General features: G+C 44.8%; 1 protein-coding gene across 1 annotated transcript in view; it reads left to right on the forward strand.

The window, feature by feature from the left end:
- Nucleotides 1-17,820, forward strand: part of LOC123511826 (inter-alpha-trypsin inhibitor heavy chain H1-like) — a 175,506-nt gene extending 157,686 nt beyond the window's left edge. Inside the window, exons 15-21 of the mRNA XM_045267873.1 lie at nucleotides 454-557; nucleotides 3,969-4,198; nucleotides 11,088-11,239; nucleotides 11,610-11,917; nucleotides 12,231-12,403; nucleotides 16,619-16,718; nucleotides 17,072-17,820. Of these exons, the coding sequence (XP_045123808.1) occupies nucleotides 454-557; nucleotides 3,969-4,198; nucleotides 11,088-11,239; nucleotides 11,610-11,917; nucleotides 12,231-12,403; nucleotides 16,619-16,718; nucleotides 17,072-17,255 (1,251 nt within the window). The 3' untranslated portion in view covers nucleotides 17,256-17,820. The remainder of the gene's footprint in view (nucleotides 1-453; nucleotides 558-3,968; nucleotides 4,199-11,087; nucleotides 11,240-11,609; nucleotides 11,918-12,230; nucleotides 12,404-16,618; nucleotides 16,719-17,071) is intronic.
- The last annotated feature ends 417 nt before the right edge of the window (nucleotides 17,821-18,237 follow it).

Here is an 18,237-nt window from a genome sequence, read left to right on the forward strand (position 1 = left end):
CCCCCTGTGGCCCCCCCCGGGGTTTTTTTTGGGCCCGGGGGGGGGGGGTTCCCGACCTTCATTTTTCCAGCAAACAAGGAAGCCAGCAACTGTGCCCTCTCCTTACTGCTGGTGGCGACAGTACCGTCCTGCTTGCTGAGGGGGATGGATTCTTGGTGGCCAGTTCCTTGTTTGTCCTTTGGTTTTGTTTCCTACGCCAGTGCCACACAGTTTCCGGCGCAGGCTTTCCTCCCCTTTTTCCCCTTGCTTTCCCCTCCTCCTCTGCAGCCCTGTGCAGGTCCTTGTTGCGCCCAGTCGGGTTCCTCTTGTACGGAGCCAGGCAGCAACTTTGCCTCGGCAGCAACACGGCAACACCAAACCATGGCTGATCCGTCGATCTTTGTATTCCTGTACTTTCGTCTCTGGACAAAGGTGAGAGGTGAGTGCAAGTGCTTCACTTCTGCTCCCCTTCAGGTGGCCCTGGGTGTGGGTCATCCCGCAGGGAAGCCCGGTCTGCGTTCCACACCGGAGGTGCGGGTGGTCCTGCCTGAGACGCCCCTTGTGGATCGCGTGGGATGGTCAGGCGCCCACCCCCATTGAGCACCGGCTTGTCTTCCTGGGTATCTTGAGGATGACGGGCAAGCCCTCCCGATTGTGGGGAATCTTTGCAACCCTGGCCCTTAGGAAACCTCGTGGCCCGTCTCTTTCCGGTGGTTATTGAATCCCAAATCAGGCCTGGGTGAGGTGGTGTGCCATCATAGGTTGGCCGGGCCGTTGGTCTAGTCTCCTTCTTTTCCCCTCCCTCTTTCTCCCCCTTCCTTTCCCTCTCCCCTTCCTTCCTCTCCTTCTCTCCTTCTTTCTTCTTTTTCTCCTTCCCTCCCCTCTCCCCTCCCTCCTTCTTCTCTCTTTCCCCCTTTCCTCCTTCTCCTCCTCCCCCTTCTTTTCTTCTCCCCTTCCTTCCCCCCCCCTCCTTTTCCTCTTCCTCTTTTTCCCTCCCCCCCCCTTCCTTCCTTTTTTTTTTTTTTTTTTTTTTTTTTTTTTTTTTTTTTTTTTTTTTTTTTTTTTTTTTTTTTTTTTTTTTTTTTTTTTTTTTTTTTTTTTTTTTCCCCCCCCCCCCCCCCCCCCCCCCCCCCCCCCCCCCCCCCCCCCCCCCCCCCCCCCCCCCCCCCCCCCCCCCCCCCCCCCCCCCCCCCATTTCCATCAAAGCATTAAAAGGGGCCCATTTGGGAAAACTCCTTTGGCAAAGGTAGCTTTGGAGAAGATTCATCCCACGAGATAAATTTCCAAACAAGGAGTTGGGGGCCCAAGGAATTTGAACTTGGTTGCCTCCACAGGCAGGGGGACTCCAAGGGAATGGTTTTGCCCCGTTGGGACCCAACCACCTTGGAGGGGGGCCTTTTCCTTGGTTTCCCTTGCCAGGTAAATTTTTCCCAAAGAGGTCGGGGGTTTAGCCAAGCCACCCTTGGATTTGCCCCTTTTAAGGCACCGGAAGGCTTTTTTCCTTTAAAGGTAAAATTTCCGGGTTGTGGGCCCAATTTTAACCTTTTATCCAAAAGCTTGCTATTTGGGTCCCCAAAGCAACCCCACTATTAAAAGGGGGTGTCCTTGCCCGGTTTTCGGTCGGGAGGGCCCGTCCCTTTTGGCCCAAATGCCCTGGGGTGGAGAAGCATCCCAAATTAAGGGGGTTCCCGGGAGGTTGACCCTTCCCCAGGGTCCTGGGAACCCCCAAACCCTTGTTTGGGGTTCCTTTGAAAAAGGAGGAAAAGGGGGCATTGTCCTTGGAAGAATTGGTCTTACCCACAACCCAAACCCTTTCCTTTGGCCCCCCCACGACCCTCTCAAACACTTTACCCACCACTGACAACAGGGATATGGGTCTGTAGTTTTTGGGTCCGTCCTGGAGCTTTTTGTGTGCAGGAACTACTCGAGCCTCCTTCCACACTGAAGGCCAGACGTTTTCCCGTACACAAGTTGTGAACTTGGGTGAGAGGGGCAGCCAGTTCTGGGGCAACTCTCTCTCTCTCTCTCTCTCTCTCTCTCTCTCTCTCTCTCTCTCTCTCTCTCTCTCTCTCTCTCTCTCTCTCTCTCTCTCTCTCTCTCTCTCTCTCTCTCTCTCTCTCTCTCTCTCTCTCTCTCTCTCTCTCTCTCTCTCTCTCTCTCTCTCTCTCTCTCTCTCTCTCTCTCTCTCTCTCTCTCTCTCTCTCTCTCTCTCTCTCTCTCTCTCTCTCTCTCTCTCTCTCTCTCTCTCTCTCTCTCTCTCTCTCTCTCTCTCTCTCTCTCTCTCTCTCTCTCTCTCTCTCTCTCTCTCTCTCTCTCTCTCTCTCTCTCTCTCTCTCTCTCTCTCTCTCTCTCTCTCTCTCTCTCTCTCTCTCTCTCTCTCTCTCTCTCTCTCTCTCTCTCTCTCTCTCTCTCTCTCTCTCTCTCTCTCTCTCTCTCTCTCTCTCTCTCTCTCTCTCTCTCTCTCTCTCTCTCTCTCTCTCTCTCTCTCTCTCTCTCTCTCTCTCTCTCTCTCTCTCTCTCTCTCTCTCTCTCTCTCTCTCTCTCTCTCTCTCTCTCTCTCTCTCTCTCTCTCTCTCTCTCTCTCTCTCTCTCTCTCTCTCTCTCTCTCTCTCTCTCTCTCTCTCTCTCTCTCTCTCTCTCTCTCTCTCTCTCTCTCTCTCTCTCTCTCTCTCTCTCTCTCTCTCTCTCTCTCTCTCTCTCTCTCTCTCTCTCTCTCTCTCTCTCTCTCTCTCTCTCTCTCTCTCTCTCTCTCTCTCTCTCTCTCTCTCTCTCTCTCTCTCTCTCTCTCTCTCTCTCTCTCTCTCTCTCTCTCTCTCTCTCTCTCTCTCTCTCTCTCTCTCTCTCTCTCTCTCTCTCTCTCTCTCTCTCTCTCTCTCTCTCTCTCTCTCTCTCTCTCTCTCTCTCTCTCTCTCTCTCTCTCTCTCTCTCTCTCTCTCTCTCTCTGATAGCTTCCCAGGCGTTTTACTTTTAATAAGTGAGATGATGAAAGGAGTCGTCATCCAACTGTGAAAGTTTGTTTGAGGAACATCATTTACACACACACACAGAGACACACACACAAACACACACACACACACACACACACACACACACACACTAGCTCGTTCACTCGGGTCACAACCGAGAGGGCGCGGGTTCGAGTCCAGGGTGCGGCTGGGCAAATGGATGAGTCTCTTAAATGTATAGCCTCTGTTCACCTAGCAGTAAATAGGTACTGGATGTAACACGAGGAGTTGTGGCCCGGTGTTTGGCGTGTGGTACTTTTTTTTCTCTCTTTTTTTAAGTATGAGAGGAGAACCGGTCAAAAATAAAGAAAAAAGGCCCACTTTGCTGTTAGTTTCCTTACAGAGCCGATAGAATTAGCTAAAGGGCGGGGAAAAATGTCTGGAAACCTACCTCTTGAGTGAAGTCAAGTCATAGGAAGTTGGAAATATAGACACAGAAAGGTATGTGTTAGAGAGGTGAACAAAATAGGGGTGAGAGGAAGAAAAAAGCCTTGTGCAGCGAGGCAGCAGGAAGAGGGGAGGCATGCACATAGCAAGATCAGTAGAGCAATTAGCATGAAAATAGCGATAAAAGATAGCAAAAGATGCAACTTTCCGACAGTGAGAAAGAGGCTGAAGATAGTCAGTCAGAGGAGGGGAGTTGATGAGACGAAAAGCTTTTGGTTCCACCTTATTTAATAAAGCTGTGTGAGTAGAATCCCCCCAAACATGCGAAGAGTGCTCCATACAAGGACGGATAAGACATTTGTACAGAATTAGCAGTTGGAGGGGCGAGAAAAACTGGCGGAGACGCCTCAGTGTGGCCTCAGCCCTACCCGAAGATCAGTTACTATGAGCTCTGAACTCTTTCTGTAGGGGAAAGGCTGGCGGGATGAACAGCAGAAGAACATGGTAAATAACACAAACACACACACACACACACACACACACACACACACACACACACACACACACACACACACACACACACACATACGATTGATATTTCTTTTCTCATAAAGAGTGGTTACTTAAAGGCATGAATATTCTGCTTCAAGTTCATAATGTACTGTCATACAAAAAGAGAAGCCCAGTTTATTCCCCCTCCTTTGTCCCCGCAGTGGACCTGGACCCTCAATTCCTGGTGCACACCCCGGGACTTGAGCTGCCGCTCTGCTTCAACTACGAAGGACGTGCTGGAGTCAGTGTGCTGCTGTTACACGACCCTCAGTCAGGTAAGTGACACGACTTGACTGCTTCTCCGTAATCGTTGATGTAGGAATAAAAGTAATTTTAGCACTAGAACAATAATAGTAGTAGTAGAACAATAATGGTAGAAGTAGGATTATGAATGGTAATAGCAGAACATAAGAACATAAGAAAATAAGAAACTGCAGCAGCAGCAACAGCAGCAGCAGTAGTGCTAGTAGCAGTAATAGTAGTAGTAGTAGTAGTAATAGTAGCAGCAACAGTAGTAGTAGCAGCAGTAGAAGCAGTAGCAGTAGCAGCAGCAGCAACAACAACAACAACAACAGCAATAACAACAACAACAACAACAACAACAACAACAACAACAACAACAACAACAACAACAACAACAGTTTGTAAGGTGTCCTAAAACTTACCCGTTTTCTTCTACATTACGTTCTCTCTTTCTTATCACACAAAGCTACATATCTTCTTTTGTAAATTACATTTAATTTCTGCTCATTTTCATGTACTTTCCCCACAGATGCAAATCACACATCTTTTTTCAATTTATATTCTCATCACACTTGTACCTGTCACATAAGTACATACACGAAAACCAATGTATTTATTCCATATATAACATTGTAAAGTATTGTATATATTTAGCTAGAATAATGTACTCTTAAGACATTTTTTTCAATAAACAAGTAATAGGTGCTCTCATTTCTCAGTTGGTTCCCCTTGAGAGAAGTAAAAATTATCTGGTATATGTACTATCAGCTTTGGGCGCAGTACAGCACATGGAGAGAACTGCCTGATAGCTCTTAATGGACTAACTATTGCGAGACTTGCTCCCATTTGAGCAACATGAAAGGCAGTTTTCCTCCATGGGGTAACCACACTTATATTGGTAACCCTGGAGAACTAACACCTTTTTCAAGCAAGCAAGACATCTAACCAAGCGCTGCTGACTGCCCCAGCCACAGTTCCATCCAGCCTGGCGCCACCCTACACGGTTCAGCCAACAGCTCACCGGCCACGGCACGCTCTTGGTCTCCAGTTGCTGCGCCACCTCACCTTCGGCTGCTCCACGCCACGCTGTGTTCTTGCTACGCTGTGTTTCTGCTCGCCATACCACACTGTGTTCCTGCTACTCACATCACGCTGTGTTCCTGCTACGCTGTGTTCCTTCTCTCCACGCCACGCTGTATCCCTGCTGTCTACACCACGCTGTTCACGCAGTGCTATGCTTCTGTTCTTCACACCACGCTGTGTTCCTTTACTTTACTCCACACAACTGTTCGAGCTCTATTCTCCTGTGCTTTGAATTACTTTTCTGTGATCGTCTGCAAGCCTCTACAGTGCCCAGGAATAATCTCTACAGTGCCCAGGAATAATTTTCAGTGTCCAGGAATAATACCCAGTGCCTAGGAATAATGTCCAATGCCCAGGAATAGTTCCCAGTGACTGTGTTCCCTCCAACTAATGTGTTTACCGCTGTGTGTTTCCGCCACCACGCACGTGATTGCATCCGTAGTCACATACCGCCTCTTCGCCATGACTACACCACCTGACTCCACTGCCCTTACAGCACACGTCACCTGCAGAGCGCCACCTTTCTTCATTCTTGAGCGTAATTTTAAAGCTGCCTCTGTCAAAGCTAACCTTACGAAATTCACCCATGCTACTGCCATGTTTCCTTCTGACATCCTTTCCAGAGTCTCTATCGTGCTTACATTTCTACCACACTGCTGTCCTGAATCGGCTCCAGTCTTCAGTTATGGCCCAGCTGCAGGAGCTTCTCTGCAAGATAGAACTTGGTGATGAGAAGCCACCAGATCTCCTCAGGTGCATGAAGAAACTGCTGCATGACAAGTACAATTCATTCAACAAAGAGCTCTTTTGTCACCTGTATCTCCAGTACCTGCCCACCGCCACTCAACAAAGTCTCTTCAACGTCAAGGACAAATTGTTGGTTGAGGAGATTGCCCAAGTGGTTGACAACATCATGGCAACTCTTCCACCTAACTTTTCAATTGTTACTGTTACGGAGAAACCAGAGAAAGACTTGCAGCTTGGAGAGTTAGTCTCAAAACTCGCTCTCCAGCTCAGCACCTTCAGTCAACAACTCTACAAGCGTCCCCGCTCCAGGACTCCTCAAAGGTTCAGATGACGCTCCCATTCCTCTAACAGGTCCGCCATCACCACCAAGATTCCAATGTACAAGCATTAGACCATGCTGGCGGAGCTCAGCTTACACTGTTCCTTTGAGTGGACCTCCTACGTGGCAGCAATTTCTCAAGCACTCTTTACCCAGGGGCCAAGGGGTAAAATGTGTTTCTCCTGCTGTAAAAGGTTGTGCAGTGCCATTGGAGTCTAGAGGTATATAGAATCAATATCTAGGTGCACAACCTTGCAAAAAACCTACTGGAAGTGAGATATTTGGCAAAATCCAAGATGGCCGCCACCAAAATCCGAAAATACACAAACAGTCATAACTTTGCAACTATTTGAGATAGAAACATGAATGAAAGTTCGTTTTCCATGTTTTAATACACAAAGAATCCAATTATACCATCAGAATTACACTACAAAGCACCCATGATCAAGAATGGGAACAGACAATAACAAAATATGGCAAAAGACGGCGGAAGCATCAAAATATAAGCATAATAATGTATCTTCCTAAGCTTCATCATTACTCCAGAGAATTTTGCGCATACACCACAAAAACATTCAGAAACGTGTGAATACATTGTCTAATGTTCATCTATTTCAGATTCGTCGCTGTCAGCCGAGCGTATCCGGCTGCACCGCACCGCTGATCCCCCGCACCTGCAACCGACATAACATGCGATTCCGTTCTTTGCACAGGAGCAGTTTCGACTGCAATCTTTGATGCACTTGCAGCAAACTGTAGTCTTCATTTGCTGCGGCCATGTTGGAAGAGTGACCATGACAGGCACTGGTTTGTCATCCATGAGCACCCAACCGTAGTCCTCAACTGAAACAGCTCTTGGCTGTGCCACATGGGAGGTCTTGTCTATGATAGTCGCAAGGGCAGCACGCCTCAGGTGTTGAAGGAAAGAATCTTCTGTAGGAGGCAGGAGCTTCAACAGCGTCGATTTGTTGTTGAGGAACTTGAATGCTCTAAGCTTGCTGAGAGAGCTTGCAGAAAAGTCCTCATTTTTGTTGCTGTACACAGCCACGAGAAGTTCTCGAGCTTGAGTGACTACGACGTCCGATAGCTCGCATGCTTGTTCATTCTCAGCAAAGGCCTCCAGAGCTGAGACGTCAAGAGTTTTGCTGCATGCTAGCCATTTTTTCTTGCCAGTGAAATACGGGTAACTAGTTGTATCCCTGCCGCTGAGGCTGTGGATGAACGGAAGTGCTCGGCACAGTGGTGTTCCCAACTTTAATGCTATCTCATGAATTGGCAAGTAACTTTGTGGAGCATTTTGAACCCAAAGCCCATGCAGGATGTTCAGGTGATTCGAGGAGTAGTAGATGGCCAATACGGTTATGTCCGTGTCATTGGCATGTATGACAACCCTTTCTATCCCGTCATGTTGTGCACTGTGTATCGCGTGCAAGAAGACCCGCGTATCTGCCTCTTCTTGTGTCGAGTTCAGTTCAGTCACAGGTTGTACATTGTTGGGTGTGATCAGCAGAGTTTTCGTTTTGTCACAGAAGCCTCCACCAAGGTAGACTTTGGTCGGCCCTTGAGCCGATCCATCAGTGAACCACCACTTGCTCCATTCTTCGCAAAGGAAGTTTAGTAGCTCTGATTTGTTTTTGGACAGCCCGAAGAAGTCTTGTGGATCTGGAGTCTCAAAATGTGCCTTGACTTCGTATGTCTTTCCCCGTGTTGATTTGTCATACCTCTTCTGCCTTTCCAATGCTTTGATGCTGCTGGAGGAATAACTGTCACAGCAAATATGTAACACATCTGTTGTTGCAGGCAAGATACTTCTCAAATTTCTGCTGTAACGATGTGCAACATCTCCAAACGTTTCGCCCTTTTGAAACGACCATTGGCGTACCACGTACATGGCATCGACAACCACTGCAGTTTGTTTATGCTCATCAGGAAGGCAGGCTGTGGGTTGAATTCCTGTGTCGTCTTTGATTGCCTTGACAAGACTGGCCTTCGTACCAGAGCGCATTTCCCCATCTTCTGTGAATAGAGCTGGGGGTGTTTTGCTACACTCGTGGTCACCAATGAAACTGATGACATCAACGTCTCCTCCACTTGCGATCACTTGAGTTATGCGCAGAAGCGCCGAGACTTCTTCACTTTTTCCAGCTGAAGCTTTTGTCTTGGTCTTTTTGGGTTTCTGGTTTTGTGTATGGAAGGTTTGAAGGTTTACCTTGACAGTTGCAGACTTCTTGCTTTCCAGAGCATCGTTCAAGGCCTTTGTTCCCAATTCCTTCACAGATGTCAGGTGATTTTTCACGGTGTCATCTGCACATTCTCCACTGGTTATATTGATGAGGTTCATCGAAGTTGATGTGTATGGATTCACTTCAATGGCTGCTACAATTTTAGTGACCAATTCATTATCATGTGCTACGCGCTTGGGACCTGACTCATGGTGTGGCTGCGTGCTGTTGAGATGCAGCATTGACCTCAGTTCGGCAGATACACTTGCAGTGATAGGTTTTGTGTAAACCCATTTACTTCGAGCAGCTTTGTTGAGCGTAATCCCGTCCAGTCCGCTTGCTTCTTTCGCATCAGCATTGAAAGTTTGCTCCAGGAGCATATCTGGGAAACTCCATTGTGCTCGCCTGCAGCGTGTCTTCCAACGAACGATCCCTCCATGAACTGTGTTTCTACATCTGGTGCGGAATCGGACAGGTTTTTCATCTCAGCCAAGTACAGGGGCAATGATTGCTGGGCATACTTGTAATGCCCAGCTGCCGCAAGGTAAGGAAGCATGTTTGCACACTCGTGTAAATGTCCCTTCCAGTTCGCTTCCCTCTGATAGAAGATGAATCTTTGAAGGATATCTGTCATCGTCAAAAAGTTCCTCCAAAACACGCCTGTTGGAAATTTGTCGAATGACTCCTCAAATTTCGCCAGTTGTGCTTTCAGTACCTCCAGATGTGGGCGGGCCTCTCCAACTTGTAGTTGCAGAACACTTTTGTCACTTTGGTTCTGAAGGAGAGTTTTCAAAATGGAAATGTGGCAGTTTTTATGCATTTTTTTTTCATTGTAGTTGTAAAATCAGACTCCTCGAATATCAAAACATAGAAAACGAACTTTCATTCATGTTTCTATCGCAAATAGTTGCAAAGTTATGACAGTTTGTATATTTTCAGACATCGGTGGCGGCCATCTTGGATTTTGCCAAATATCTTGCTTCCAGTAACCTTTTGCAAGGTTGTGCACCCAGAAATTGATTTTATATGTCCATAGACTCCAATGGCACTTCACAACCTTTTACAGCAGGCGAAACACATTTTACCAAAATTTGGTCATTTGGCCCCTGGGTAGCGGACATCACCACTGACCCCGTGGTGCGCGCCTTCATCAAGACATTGGTGTCCCGGTTTAGCGTCCCCCCCATCAGCCTCAGTTCATACCTCAATTCGAATCCTATGTGTGGGGTCATGTCATGACTCTGGTCAGCATCCGCGACTTCCGGACTAGAAGCTACCACTGTCGAACCCTTTCATCACCAGCTCAAGGCCTCCCTTGCAACCTCCTCATCCTGCCACGAGAAATGGACAAACACATTGCCTCTCACGCTCCTCGGCATCAGGACTGGTCCCAAGGAGGATCTACAGCACTCTTCTGCAGAACTTGTGTACGGCACCATTTTACTGTTACTGGGTGAAATCCTCGCCAACCAGCCTGCCCTGTCGCCCTGCAGTGTCCAGGACTTTGCCAGCAGCCTGAAGGAGTCCTTGGTTCCTTGGTGAGTTTTCGTCTGGTGCAACCCTGCATATCCTCCGCCAAGACCTTTGCCAACCAAGACCTTGACAACTGCTAGCACGTCTTCCTCCACGTTGTTGGCGTCAAAAGCCCCCTCCAGCAACCCTACCAGGGCCCCTTCAAAGTCGGACTCAGTAGACTTCAACGGTTCTTCCCAGACTGTAACAGTAGATAGGGTAAAGCCTGCCTACCTCCTCCAGGACGTCCCGGAGCAGGCCACCACCATTGCCACTTCTGCAGCCTGAGGTGCTGCCACACAGCTCCTGGGACTCCGCAAGAAGAAGATCTTGTTCCTCTTCCCTCATCCCTAGTGGGGGGAGAGGGGAGTATTGTTATGTGCCCTAAAACTTGCCCGTTTTCTTCCACATTACGTTCTCTCTTTTCTATTACACAAAGTTACATTTCTTCTTTTTCTGTAAATTACGTTTAATTTCTGCATATTTTCAAGTACTTTCCCTACAGATATAAATCACACATCTTTTTCATCTTATTTTCTCCTCACACTTGTACCTGTCACACAAGTACATACACGCACATCAATTTATTTATTCCATATATAACATTGTAAGGTATTATATATATATATATATATATATATATATATATATATATATATATATATATATATATATATATATATATATCCAGAATAATGTACTCTTAAGACACTTTTATCAATAAACAAGTAAGAGGTTCTCTTATCTCTCAGTTGCTTTCCCTTAAGAGAAGTAAAAATCTCCTGGTATACTATCAGGTTTGGGCTCGGTACAGTTTGATAGCGTTTAACGGACTAACTACGGCAGGACTTGCTCCCGTTTGAGCAACATGAAGGGCAGTTTTCCTCCGTAGGGGAACCACACTTGCAAGTCTAACTTTGGTCTCTGTATTTCATCCGAGCGAAACGACGATTCTTAAATAATTTAGTGGTTTCGAAATTCATCAAGATCCACTTATCATCAATATAAGTTTGTTAGAACTTCTGCTCTTCTCCCTAGGTATTGTCATCAACGGATACGTAGCGTCAGTACGGCAGCGGCCCAATCTAAAGTTCTTCAGCAGCCTCTTCCTGCGTCTCGGTCCCGTGAATCTGACTGTGACGCCCGAGTTGCTCCACGTAGATTGTCTCGGCGACGATGGCATGCCTCAGGTGTGTCCAATTTTGGGAACTTTTTTCTTATTTATTTAATTTTTCATTATTTTTTCTCATCTATTCACTTTTTATAGTTATTTTTCCTTCTCCATGTAATGTTACCTTATTTTTTTTCTATTTTTTTTCTATTTATCTATTTATTTGTTTCATTTTTATTTATCCATTTATTTTCCGTGCAACGTAATTATTTTCAGTCAGTCTCAGTCAATCAATAACTTTAACTATACGGTATTTTATTTCTATAATTATGACAACGAAACTGATGATCATTTCAGTCAGTCAGTCAGTTTTTTTTTTTTTCCACACATACAAGACGAAGAATGAAATTTCTTAAAGATTTCAACATCACTTGCGTTTTTCCTGTCAGGTGGACACTGTAGTCAAGTCCTTGTGGCCATTCTACAAGCAGAACGGACGAAAGTACAAGCGCCATACGTACAAGAGAGGCAAGGCAACGAAAAGATCACACCAGCGAAGAAGATTTTCTCCTAACGCTCTTCAGAACAACGAAGTCACTGTCCCAAACGTTCGCCTTCGCAGACAATACCTCTCCACCAACCTAAACGAGTCCAATGTACCTCAGGAAAGTCCAGGAGTGTCCCCATTGGGCCTTATGGAAGACAGAGTGCATGACTGTAGCGTGAATTCAAGCTGGGAAGAAGGCGTGGGCAGAATGTGAGTTCTTAACCTGCATTTTTATATGCCTTCTTCTATCAGTAGTTTTCACAGGCAATAGATGATCATTCAAGTCTTTTGTGGCTTCACCATGTCAGGACCTCTTGCAGAAAGTGAATATTGTTTTACTATGGCTACTTTCTATATTTCTTTTGTATATTATTATCTTTCATATTTCTTCAGAGATGTACTGCTAATGATTTTGTATTGTCTAGTATTGCTACTTTTTCCACTTCTTTGTTCTATTATTGATAAAAATATATCCTACTTTGGTCTACTAAGTGCGTGGCATATCACGACCTCCTCCCTGTAGTTATGGCAACGTGATGGTAGTGCTCAGCAAGAAGAGGAGCCTGGACATTACAATTGGAGATGGCCTCGCTCACTTCACGATCAGGCGGTCCAGGAACAAACGCGGCCAGAGATTCTTGGGCTTCTACATTATGGATCAAGAAATCTTTTCTCCTCAGACACATGGAATGATGGGTGAGATGAACACAAAACCAGAAAGAAACTTTTTACCTTTTGCATACTGGTGACCCATATTCACCACAACTATTTTACAAGACCACAAAGATGATTAGCGGGTTCTTAATTAAGAGTGTTTCTCTTATTAATAGTGTAAAAATTTTCTTAATATATCACTAGCACTGTGGAGGTGTAGACAGAAGTGTTTCATAATTATGAACCTATGACGCTACGACGCAGGGGATAAAAAGGTGAGTGAAGAACAGGATCAAGATATAGCCTTTTTCTTCTTGTTTTATTTTTTTTTACTATGGCTGCTATGAAATTTATAAAAATATATGAAAATCACAGAAGCTGTAAGAATACAACAGGTCCACACGTGGCAGTCCTTGTATCATTACTTCATATAAGTAACCCTTAATGACTTATTCAGCAAGAATATAACTACAGGTATTTAAGTGTTTTAACCACTTGCTTACACCTTTTGGTATACCAACTGCGTATTGAAATAATATTCTAAGATTGCTTAAATCTTAGGAAAAAGCTATAGCAAGTACAAGATTAAAAATGATCAGTCAATTACTCAATCTTTCAGTCAATTGATCAAACAGCAAGTCACCTGGTCAACAGGTAGTAGACACCTACCGAAACGATAATTTACTCCCAGCGAGGTCTAATAGCACTAGCTCAGGGGGTACTGTGAACTCCCCATTAAAGCTAGCTGTGATCTCGCTGAACGTTTCCCTTTGTGTCTCACAACTCGGGGGGCAGACACAGCCTGCCCTCTAAAGACAGCTCTCTTACTTCTCATAAAACTACATGCATTTACCACACACACCCTTCATTTAAAATTCCAAATTTAAAAATAATGCCGACTCCAAATCCAGCCTCCGCGTCCCCTTCTAGAGAGGGGACCAAATATGTCCCCAGGTCGGATTGGTCTCTTGGTAGCGACCCAAAATGTCTTGACACCTCCATCGACTTTTTCTACATTAACTTCTGCAACATTAGCAGTCTTAGATATAATTTTCAATCTGTGAAACACCACCTCTCCTCTACTAAACCTTATCTTCTTTTCCTCACCGAAACACAGCTGTCTGAGGCAACTGACAGTAGCCCCTTCTCTGTTCCATCCTGCTTTCTCTATTTTCATTTACGTTCTAAAGATAGATGTTGCGTCTATGTGCGCAATGACTAAACTTGTTCTCATGCCCACGCTCTTGAATCATCCGAGTTTTCCACCATCTGGCTTAGACTCAACAGTCACTCTCAAACTAAATTTATGTGTGCTGTCTATCTCTCCCATAACTCCTTTGACTATAGTAAATTCTTTGATTATTTAACTTCTAAAGTGGAGCACATTCTGTCCCTCTACCCTTTTGCAGAGTTCTCCATCCTTGGAGATTTCAATGTTCGCCACCAGCTTTGGCTTTCCTCTCCCTTCACTGACCATCCTGGTGAGCTAGCCTTCAACTCCATGATCTAGAGCAACTGGTGCAACACCTAACTCGTATTCCTGACCGTCTTGGAGACACGACCAACATTCTTGATCTCTTCCTTACCTCTAATCCTTCAGCTTATGCTGTTACCCTATCTTCTCCGGTGGGATCCTCCGACCACAATATCATTTCTGCTTTTTGTCTATTTCTTCAATCCCTCCCCAGGAGGGAGGTGCCTCTGGTGCTTTGCCTCTGCAAGTTGAGAGGACCTGAGGTGGTACCTATTATGCTGATTTTCCCTGGAATGACTACTGCTTCCGTGTCAAAGACCCATGTCTTTGTGCTGCACGCATAACAGAGGTGATAGTGTCTGGCATGGAGACGTACATTCTTCATTCTTTTTCTCAACTTAAACTTTGGTTTAACACAGCCTGTTCTCGTGCTATACATGATAGAGAGGTTGCCCACAAAAGGTACTTGAGCCTTCCATCTCCTGAATCTCATGCACTTTATATTTCTGCCTGGAATCATGCCAAGTCTGTTCTTCAACTTGCCAAACACTCTTTCATAAATAGAAAATGTCAAAATCTTTCAAACTCAAACTCCCTCGTGACTTCTGGCATCTGGCCAAAAACATCTCCAATAACTTTACTTCTTCATCTTTCCCTCCTTTATTTCATCCTGATGGCACCACTGCCATCTCATCTATTTCTAAAGCTGAACTCTTCTCTCAAACCTTTGCTAACAACTCCACCTTGGATGATTCTGGGCTTGTCCCTTCCTCTCCTCCTCCCTCTGACTATTTCATGCCTTCATTCAAAATTCTTTGTAATGATGTTTTCCATGCCCTCTGGCCTAAACCCTCGGAAGGCTTATGGACCTGATGGGGTCCCTCCTATTGTTCTCAAAAACTGTGCTTCAGTGCTTGCACCTTGCCTGGCCAAACTCTTTCAACTATGTCTATCGACTTCTACCTTTCCTTCTTGCTGGAAGTTTGCCTACATTCAGCCTGTTCCTAAAAAGGGTGACCGTTCTTATCCTTCTAACTACCGTTCTATAGCATTAATCTCTTGCTTGTCTAAAGTTTTTCTAATCTATCCTCATTAGGAAGATTCTCAAACATCTGTCACTTCACAATCTTATGTCTGACCGCCAGTATGGCTTCCGTCAAGGTCGCTCTACTGGTGATCTGGCATTCCTTACTGAGTCTTGGTCATCCTCTTTTAGAGATTTCGGTGAAACTTTTGTTGTCCCATTAGACATATCAAAAGCTTTTGATAGAGTCTGATACAAAGCTTTGGTTTTCAAACGCCCTCTTACGGTTTCTATTCTTCTCTCTCTGCAACTTTATCTCAAGTTTTCTTTCCGACCTTTCTATTGCAGTCGTGGTAGATGGCCACTCTTCTCCTAAATCTATTAACAGTGGTGTTCCTCAGGGCTCTGTCCTATCATCCTCTCTCTTTCTATTATTCATTAATGACCTTCATAACCAAACTTTTTGCCCTATCCACTCCTACGCTGATGATTCCACCCTACATCTTTCCACGTCCTTTCATAGACGTCCAAGCCTTCAGGAAGTCAACAGACCACGCAGAGAGGCCACAGAACGCCTGACTTCTGATCTTTCTAAGATTTCTGATTGGGGCAGAGAAAACTTAGTAGTTTTCAATGCCTCAAAAACTCAATTCCTCCATCTATCAACTCGACACAACCTTCCAGACAACTATCTCTTCTTCAATGACACTCAACTGTCTCTCTCTTTCACACTAAATACTCTCGTCCTGTCCTTTACTCATAATCTTAACTGAAAACTTCACATCTCATCTCTTGCTAAAACAGTTTCTATGAAGTTAGGCGCTCTGCGGCGTCTCCGCCAGTTTTTCTCATCCCTCCAACTGCTAACTCTGTACGTCCTTGTATAGTGTACTCTTCGTGTGTTTGGGGGGCTTCCACTCATACAGTTTTTTTAGATAAGGTGGAATCAAATCTTTTCGTCTCATCAACTCTTCTTTGACTGACTGTCTTCAGCCTGTTTCTCACCGCCGAAATGTTGCATCCCTTTCTATCTTTAATCGCTATTTTCATGCTAACTGCTCTATTGATCTTGCTAACTGCATGTCTCTCCTCCTTCAGCCTCCCTCCCCAAGGCCTTCCTCTTCCTCTCATCCCTATTTTGTCCAACCCTCTAATACAAGAGTTGGCCAGTATTCTCAGTCATTCATACCTTTCATTGGTAAACTCTGGAACTCCCTGCCTGTCTCTGTATTTCCACCTTCCTATGACTTAAATTCTTTTAAAGGTGTCGAGACATTTGTTCCTGAAATTTTGACTAACTCTCTTGAATCTTATATGGAGACTACAATTCCAGTGAGCCTTTTTTTTCTAATATTTACCTTTTTTGCCATTGGTAGTTCTCCCTCTTACATAAGAAAAAGGAAATCAACCAATCTATCAGTTGGTCAATCAATCAGTCAGTCAGTCATGCAATCAATCAAATAAATTAATAAACCTCTCAATCACTTCCTTTGTTTAATTAATTATGCCATTGGCCAAAGACAGGACGAAATACGAACAGGCAGGGTGTCCCAGAGTTTAGCAGAGGAAAGGATGAATGATTGAGAATACTGGTTAACTCTTGCATGCACTCATTTATTCAATCAATCAGTCAATATGTCAATCAGCTATTCAGATAATCAAACAATCTGTCAATTTAATGCATCAACCAATATATGTATCCCTATTTATCTGTCTGTATACCTATCTGCTCAGTCACACAATCACTCTCCTCCCATAGGCCAGTTCATCTCTAAGAGGGTGCGCCGCCTGGCATCCAGCAGGCCAAGCACTCTCCAAACCCGCGCCGCCACTGGAACCGCCGCCGAGACTCCCGAAAAGTGAGTGATGTTTATCTCCTTTATTGTTCCAGGAACTTCCTTTCTTTTTTCTCTTTAAGATTTTGTATAATATTTGTCTCGTTTTTTCACACACCAGTCATGTAACGCAGCATGCTAGTCATGTTTCATTAGTATCTTAAGATCTACGATCACTCTGCAAGGCTAAGAGCCTAACGTTTAATAATTTTTTGCCACATTTATGTCTACGCAAAAAAAAAAATTCCAGCATGTCCTTCCATATACATAGTTCCGTCCTCATTATCTTCAAGCCTCATTATCTTCATGCTCTATGTTTGCGCAACAAGACTGAAATCTACTTAACCTTTACTCTTCTTGATACTTTCATTCCGCAGGGTGACACTGGAGGTGGCGCGCCGTGGCCACAGGAAGAAGTCGCGGGTATCTGGCGTGGTGGGCAGTCGGTACTCCCTCATGGACAAGACGCGGGTGCGGTGCATCCGGGTACACACTAAAGGCTCCGACAGTGTGCTAGATGAGCGGCCGCGGGATTATGTGCGTTCGTGCCTCCAGTGCTGAGAGAGGAAAGTGCCTCAGTGATGGAGGTTATGAGTGATGACTGAGTCCTGAGGGCATAGTCGGTGCTTTTTGTGCTGACTTATCAGAAAATAATTGTTCCTTGAATCATAAGTTCAAGATTGACCTACAAAATCTGATTTATATTAGTTCATTGTTTCCAGTGGTATGTCATCTTGAGTATGGATTTACTCCCGTAATGAATGTGAACGCATTGACTCGTTAGGAAAGGACCAAGTTTTATCCGATGACATGTTACTGTTGATGTTTGTAGGCTTTCCTTTATTCGGCTGAAAGTATCATCAAATTGACCTGCGAGTATTTCATGCATTTACTACATATTAGCTCAATGCGGTGTGCCACTGTTGCCAATAAGAAGTGTTCATGTGTGTAGCATTTTAGCCAGTGCCACTAATGATACTGGGTTTATCGAGAGTATTAGTTACAGTAATGATCACTCATATAGCCTTACTATGCGCGAGTGCTTCGCTACTCCACTTGCGGTGACTCGCTCCTGGTGTCATGCAACATTCCTTGAAAGAGAGAGAGAGAGAGAGAGAGAGAGAGAGAGAGAGAGAGAGAGAGAGAGAGAGAGAGAGAGAGAGAGAGAGAGAGAGAGAGAGAGAGAGCAAGAGAGAGAGAGAGATATATATATATATATATATATATATATATATATATATATATATATATATATATATATATATATATATATATATATATATATATATATATATATATATATATATACGGAAGGAAACCAGCAAAGGACATAAAAATTTTAAGAAAAGGGCCCACAGAGGTCCTAGTCCCCGAAAAGAATCAAGAGTTAGCAGCCAAAACTACGTAGAGAGTGCATGACTTGTACAGCGAAGCCATGGGAGGAATGGAGACATGCAATTAAGAAGATCGAGAAAGTAATAAGCTTGAAAATAGTGGTAAAAGATAGTAGGAGATGTAACACTGCAGAGCTGAGAAAGAGGAC

Source organism: Portunus trituberculatus, chromosome 32, assembly GCF_017591435.1.
Source record: "Portunus trituberculatus isolate SZX2019 chromosome 32, ASM1759143v1, whole genome shotgun sequence".
NCBI lineage: Eukaryota > Metazoa > Arthropoda > Malacostraca > Decapoda > Portunidae > Portunus > Portunus trituberculatus.